The sequence below is a fragment of the Pocillopora damicornis genome, chromosome 1 (genome assembly GCF_964200805.1).
Source record: "Pocillopora damicornis chromosome 1, jaPocDami1.2, whole genome shotgun sequence".
NCBI classification, from domain to species: Eukaryota; Metazoa; Cnidaria; class Anthozoa; order Scleractinia; family Pocilloporidae; genus Pocillopora; species Pocillopora damicornis.
The window spans coordinates 15,381,481-15,389,136 of NC_142670.1; the positions used below are offsets into that span (position 1 = coordinate 15,381,481).

The following is a 7,656-nucleotide window of genomic DNA, read 5'->3' on the forward strand; positions in this document are numbered from 1 at the left end:
TTTTATTATCAGTTTAAGCCCTTCCAAAAATCGCTATAAACTATTTTGATATTTTCAGACAAATGTTAACTCGACAACCTGCTACCTGCTCGGAGGTATGAATGAATAAATAATGAAGCTTGAAATTCTTCCTGTTATTCAAATTTCAATTCTCGAAAAGGCTTAGTTTTTCTTAAAGCTACTAGCAATTGTAAAGAGCCATGTGTTTTTGATCTGGCAATGAAATTACAATTTTTCTTTTTTCCTTAGCCACAAAATATATTAACTCTGGTTATGTTTACTTAGCAGGGTATAAAAGCCAATGAAAAGACATTTCAAATCTATAATATAAATATAATATAATATAATATATAATATAATATAATATAATATATAATATAATATAATATATAATATAATATAATATAATATATAATATAATATAATATAAACACCCTCGGAGAGACCGAGAACCAGAGGACGACCTCCTAAGTATTACCACCCTCTCCTTCAGAAAGAAAGGGAGTTGGAAACTCTCGTTCGAAAGATTCTACCGAAATCCATTGTTGACGCTCTCCGCCCGAAAGGGTCCAGACTCGCACACTTGTATGGCTTACCGAAGACACATAAAGAACAGTTGGCCGTGCGGCCAATACTCTCTGCTACTAACACCTACAATTACTCGCTAGCGAAATGGCTTGACGACAAATTGAAACCCCTGTCGTGCAACCAATATACAGTGACAGACACATTCCGCTTTGCTGATGAAGTACGAGGCGTCGAGATCAAGAACGGCGAAATTTTAGTTTCCTATGACGTCACCTCATTGTTTACAAATGTACCCTTGGAGGAAACAATACAGATCTTAGCTGAAAAAGCCTTTGCCCAGGATTGGTTCAACGAGACGCACAGCTTGAACATCTCTAAAGCGGACCTAATCGACCTCCTCCGAGCAGCTACGAAAAACCAGCTTTTCCAGTTTGACGGTGCTTTATATGAGCAGACAGATGGAGTCGCTATGGGTTCTCCCCTTGGACCGTTGCTGGCTAACGTCTTCATGTGCTCGATTGAGGAAAACCTCGAACAACACGGTCAACTTCCGCGCTATTACCGGAGGTACGTCGATGACACCCTGACCGTAATGCCTGATAGGGTGACCGCTGGCCAGTTTCTAGACACCCTTAACTCTACCCATCCCTCCCTCCAGTTTACCATGGAAGTCGAACGGGAAGGATCCCTTCCCTTTCTAGGAACTGAACTGCTTAACCGTGCACCAAAGATTGAGACCAAGGTCTACACCAAAAGAACCAACACGGGTCTCCTTCTGCATTTCCAGAGTCATGTTGACATTAAGTACAAGCGCAGCCTAGTCAACACCATGGTGGATCGCGCTTATCGATTATCTTCTAACTGGTCTTTCTTCTCCGAGGAATGTGACCGCCTTAGAAGGGTTTTTCATAACTTGAAATACCCAAAGCCACTGGTTGAAACTACAATCAAGCGGTTCGTTGAGAGAAGGATTTCATCTGCAGAGCCCTGTCCATCACCAGACGTACCATCGGAGATTGTGAGATTATTGTTACCCTTCAAGGACCAATCGTCAGCTAATCATGTTAAACAACAACTGAACAGTCTAAGCTCGAAGTTAAGCGTGACTGTCCAACCAGTGTTCGTTAGCCCTAAGCTCGATCAACAGCTTAAGCAACACGAAATTAAGCCCCCTATTGTTAACCAACAATGTATCGTTTATGAATTTAAATGTAACCTGTGTGATGCAGGGTATGTGGGCTATACTCGTGGTCACTTACACGATCGCGTAGAAGGGCACACAAGGAAATCATCTTCTATCTACAAACACTACCACCTCCAACACAATAGTGAAATGCCTGAACGCTTGATCGAGCAATTTAACGTCATCGCGAAATGTAACGGCAAATTTGATTGCCTTGTTAATGAAATGTTGTATATTCGCATGCGTAAGCCAACATTGAACGTGCAAACGGATTCCATCCGCGCCAAGGTGTTTGTTTAAGCCGTTCATTCTAATTTATGCTATTCTTGTACCTTTCCTTATTTGCATGTTTTTGAACTAGTCTCTTGGTAATGGAGTCACGATGACCCCGAAACGTCGAGTAATAAATCTTTCCTGGTTTTTTCTATGCCTTTGCTTTAGCAAATCCCTGCTGATCAAATAAACACCCTTGGGTTTGAAAACAAACTTCTCTTTAAAAGCTCTTTAATATCGTCCTAAAGGAACATTTCAAACGCATTTGGGAGAAACCCATACATATTAAAAGTGATAAGACACAAACCTGGCAGTTTTTCAGTGGTTTCTTAAGTAGTTAAATTAATATGTTAGGGAAATAAGTTATAAAAGTGTCCCGTAAACGCGGGCTTCGAAATGTTATAGAACATCGTTGTGCGGAAACCGGAAAATGCATTTGTTCTTGTGCTAGTGAACTCAAGGGACATCAGATGACATTCTTTCCGTGAAAATGTTTCGGAAACAATGGATTTGCACAATACTGTTTGCCAAAATATTTGCAAGAAGGCGATACTTTGATAAGGTTCTCTTATATAAGCAGGAAAAACTCATGGCGAATATTTTCATCCGGCCTTTATTGGGCTTTTTATCTTCATTTCGAGCGATTATGGAGGGTCGCCAATACTCTTTGATGTTGCTAAATCTAACCTGGTTCTGGTAGGGATTTTAAAGTTCAGATGTGCGATGTCCCACAGTCAAAAGTTCCTTTGATTACCGCTTCTTAGCCATGGTAACAACACAGCAATTTACGGAGCTTTTCCATAGACACAGTAATCAATACAGCATGGAAAAAAATTTCACATAGTCAAACAAACATAAAATCGCTTAATGCCTCAATACTCTTGAAGCTACGTACAGTGGAAAACAACAATGCGAGGAATTATCGCGAGTTTTCGACGAATTTACACAATACTTGAAAAGTATATTGTAGCAGCTCAGCGAGAATTCATTTTCACTCAGCTTCACCATATATCTTTGATGAATAATTAATTCCCATCGAGGTATCTGGAAATAAGTCCAAGTCCAAGCAAGATACATTCGCTTTTTCGTCACCTTTTCTCAGTAATCTTGTATGAGGATCGAAGTGTTTGTGCAGTAAATGTAGATGCACAAAAAGTGGTTTTTCTTCTGCACGCAAAAGGATCGTGTTGTCATTGTCATAGTAACTCCATAAATTAGAAAAACACTTGTTTCAATTTCCTTAGTTTCTTGGTTTATATGGGGGCAGTCATTATATATCGCTCGGGTGGAGTTGAGGAGGGGGGGTGTCGGAGGAATTAGGGGTTAAATTTTTTATTTAAATTTGTAAGAGACGACTGAACTCTCCATTCCCCCTGAAAACCATATGATCCTTTCCCCCCAAATTCCGCGATAAACTATTCCGGATCCTTTAGTCATTATTGACTACTGAAATAAAGAGCAGTGATCTACTGTTTACCATTTCTAAGGTTCTTTATAATGTTCTGACGTGAGATGACTTTTATCGTCTTCCCATAGCGGAGCTCGACGCGCGCGCTCACTGCCTGGTAACTTGTTAAGCCGAGAAATTTAGTCGCAATGTCAACATACGTTGGTGAGTGCAAGTGCCACTTTTAGCATGCGCAACAAGCAGCCGTGAGCGCGTGTGAGTTCTAAAGATAGCGCGAGAGGAGATAAAGGAAGAGTATACGCTCAACTCAAGAACTTTTTCGAGGGGTGGATCCATTTAATAGATACTTTTTAAGGTCCCATTTTGATGGGGAGGATTATTCCAGAAGCCCAGATGAAAGGGCGGGGAATAAGCTGAAAAAAAATTGGAATCTCTGAAGAGTGCGGGGTTTTATATTTACTATATTTAATTTCTTTATTTATCTTTGTCCTGACTAAATCTTCACACACAAACATATGATGACAAGGGCTAGCAAAAGATTTCGATTTTCTGAGATAAAAACGTAACTCGAATACTAGTAATATTTACCTCCCGAGTGCTGCAAATCTGGATGAGTCTAAAACACTTTTTTACTTTTCAAGTCGGCATATTGTTTCCAAGCTATTCCGGAGCATTTAAATTACAAGAACAACTTTACTTTTCACAATTAAGCATTTGAAATTTCATAAACATTTGATGATAAATTTCAATGTGGGCAGTCCCTCTTGAAAGATTTCTCGGAGTTATAAATGAATAAATAATAAAGCTTTTATTAGATACCCTTATTTCAGAATAAATTCTAGAGCAGGCCCAGTTTTTCTAAATCTATACTGGCATCTTGAAAAAGATCAAGGCTTTTCGATGTAGCAAGGTACTTACATGTCCAAGTTGTCCGCTAAATTCTTCACTATTCGCGAGAATCGAGTTCGTTTTTTTAGTTGACTCATCAATTTTCATAAAAGTTAATGTATTGTAGTTTGTTATGTATATATTTACATGATCAGGTTCAGCCCACGTTTGTTTTCGATACGGCATAAATTGAGGTAGAAACAGAGGGGTATTCATTCATACTTGACGCAGTTATAGGCATGGTTTGAGTTGTTCATGACATTTTCGTTTCAATATCATTGTGAAGCGCATTGCCTTTCTTGATATCAATAAAAGATATTTAGCTCTGAAAGTTTTTGGGGCGACAAAAAGATCGCCTTTTATTGATTTTTTCATATTTCCTTAGCAACGGAAGAAATTTATTTTGGCTGTATCTGCACGGTGGGGTATTAAAAACTAATCAATCAAGATTCTTTTTATTGATAATGCAAACATCCTTGAGTATGAAAACAATATTCTGTTGGCTAGCTGTTTAGATATCGTCAAAGAGACGGAAAACGTATCAGACTTAGTTACAAATAGGGGGCAGTTAGTTGAAGTAATTCAAGGTTAGTTGGATGTCCCTTTTTCCACTGAAATTTCTAGATACTTGTTGAATGGTAGAAATATTTCGGCTAGATTCAGATTGTCAGGGTAATCGAAACGAGTTATTTTACCATTCAGGAGAAAGAGGAAAGAAACTATTTTAACACTCAAAGCCTGTTCATGGCGCAAACGATCTTATCGAAAGCAAAAAGAAATTCATTAATAGCGCTCTTGCCTAAATCGCAATGCAGAGGCACTCGAAGTAGTTTATGTAATATAATAAAAATAGAAATTTTATTAGGTATTTGCTATAAATGTTTTGAAATGAAATGAAATGAAACAGTGTATTGCGGAAAAATAGAGATGTACATTTGCTCTTGCGTTTAGTAAAGGCATTTAACAGTCAGTGAGTAATTTTTCGTCTACGAAAAGTCTGGAAAAACAGCGGAATTGCACTGTGCAGTATTTTTAACGAAGCATACATACCCAGTCCTCTACACGAAAGTTTAATCAAATCACCAAAAGTAGTTTAGTTTTTCCAAAGAAAAACCACAACATTCCTGCAGAAAAAGATTCATCGTACATCGAGTCCGGTCTGCACGGCTAAATAACCCCTACTTTGGAAACTCATAAAAAGGTGTTCTGAATTTTGTAGAATGCTTCCAGTATGCTCTGAAAAACTCATAAATATTCGTTGTCTCTTAGATAGAAGGTTTAAGCCAGAAATGGCTGGCGCTAATTTAAGATGCTGACACATGGCAATTTACTCAGAATTTCATAAACGCATTTATCAATCCGAACAGAAAAGTTTTCTCATAGTGCAGACTTGTAACCAAAAATCACTTAAGTCATTAGAACATCCGTAGCTGGGGTATTGTGCACTATCAAGGCAACTGAGATAATTGGCGATTATTGCAAAGATTGTGAGTTCTCAGCGATACTTGCTCGTTATCTCAATTGGGAAAAATTCCGCAGCAGCTCAGGGATATTTCTTTCCTAGCTACGCAATATATAACTTCAGCGAAGCAGTGCATCTATTTCTCCAGCTCTGTGAAACAAAATCATTCCTTTCAAAGAAGTGTCTAGAGTCCTTCTAAATTCCTGAAACTGATTTTCCTAACCATCTCTAGCACTATATTTCTTTTACTTTTCAACACTGATCCCTCTGCTCTTGGCTGCTGGACCCCAGTGTAACCCAGCTGAGCAATCTGTGAGTAGAAAGGTTCTCAAGGGTCACACCTATAAAACAAAAGGGGTGCAAGACCCGTACGAATGTCTGGTGTTTTGCAACAACGAAGTTGCATGTCAGAGCTACAAAAACGTCATAACTGGTAAAATATGCGAGCTGAATGACAGAACTAAGGATGAGAAACCTGACGATTTTGTCCCAGATGAAACTAAGGGACATATCAGTACTTGAACCAGTTCACTTTACGCAGATATTTTAAATACCTAAGAAGGTACCATAGCGTCACACAAAGGGCCATGCAAATGATTATGAGTGTGTTATGCCGTATGTTTGAGGCAATACACTACGGAATAGCTCTAGATCCTAAAAGATGAGGGTGATCTATCTACAATAGCTATAGGTCCCAAAAGGTGAGGGTGACCGATGTGCAATAGCTTTAGGTCCTAAAAGGTGAGGGTAATTAATGTGCAATAGCTATAGGTCATAAAAGGTGAGGGTGACCGATGTGCAGTAGCTGTAGGTCCTAAAAGGTGAGGGTGATTGATGTGCAATAGCTAGAGGTCCCAAAAAGTTGAGGTTGATCGACGTACAATAGCTATATGTCCTAAAAGGTGAGGGTGACCGATGTGCAATAGCTGTAGGTCCTAAAAGGTGAGGGTAATTGATGTGCAATAGCTATAGGTCCTAAAAGGTGAGGTTGATTTACGCAAAATAGCTATAGGTCCTAAAAGGTGAGGGTGATCGATGTTCAGTAGCTATAGATCCTAAATATCTTCAGTTTACGTCACAAAATAGGTCTGTCTTAATTGCTTAAAGGGATACATAAAAAAAAGCGGCAAATCTGTACAGCTGAAAGGGGTTTGTCACCCAAAGAGCTATCAATTTCTTCTTTTAAATTTGTTGTCAGCGATTTTACCCAGTTGACATATACCGTCAACACTTTGAGATAATATTCCGTAAATGATATCATTTTCTTTCTTCTTCTCGCCGTGACTTGGAATTATACTGATATCGCGAGGATAAATTAACTATTCATGACTCCTGGGAGCGAAAGTCGCGAGCTCTTATAGAAGAGATTTATAGACTTCAGTTACGTTTACATCTGAAATTTGATGCGTCAAACTTCGTATTTTTTATATCTCTCAGCATTTTGTACCCCTGTAGGGGTAGAAGATCCACACATAATACCTAACGCCCAAATTACCGCAAGTTCTTATTATCTTAGTTATTATCCGCACATGGGACGGCTTAATGGAGGAAATGGTTGGTGTCAGAAAACTACTGCAATCACCGATGACTACATACAAGTTGATATGGGAGCGCTGCACACTGTCTGCGCAATCGCAACGCAAGGGAAGAAAAATGGGTCATTCGTCAAAAGCTACAAGCTGTCCTTCTCTACCGATGAAAGCAGCTGGAGTGCATATCAGGAACAAAACATTGACAAGGCTTGAAATAATTCTACTTTAACCTTCTCTAGCCTATTTTATTTATTTGTTTTTTAAAATAAGTGTGCTGATCATTCTCATGGGATGAATTTATGACAGTCACATGTCAGTTTCTGGTTTATAAATTGCGGGAGAAAAGGATCGATGTTATTGAAGATGATTATGAAATACTTAA

General features: G+C 38.7%; 1 protein-coding gene across 1 annotated transcript; it reads left to right on the plus strand.

The window, feature by feature from the left end:
- Nucleotides 1–812: 812 nt before the first annotated feature.
- LOC149052269 (uncharacterized) lies at nt 813–2,169 on the plus strand. The gene has a single exon (XM_089191773.1). The coding sequence runs from the start codon at nt 998–1,000 to the stop codon at nt 2,009–2,011; it is 1,014 nt and encodes a 337-aa protein (XP_089047899.1). The 5' UTR covers nt 813–997; the 3' UTR covers nt 2,012–2,169.
- Nucleotides 2,170–7,656: the final 5,487 nt, after the last annotated feature.

What these genes read in the sequence shown, in the direction of transcription:
- LOC149052269 (XM_089191773.1), top strand. Translation starts at nt 998, where the DNA reads ATGGGTTCTCCCCTTGGACCGTTGCTGGCTAACGTCTTCATGTGCTCG.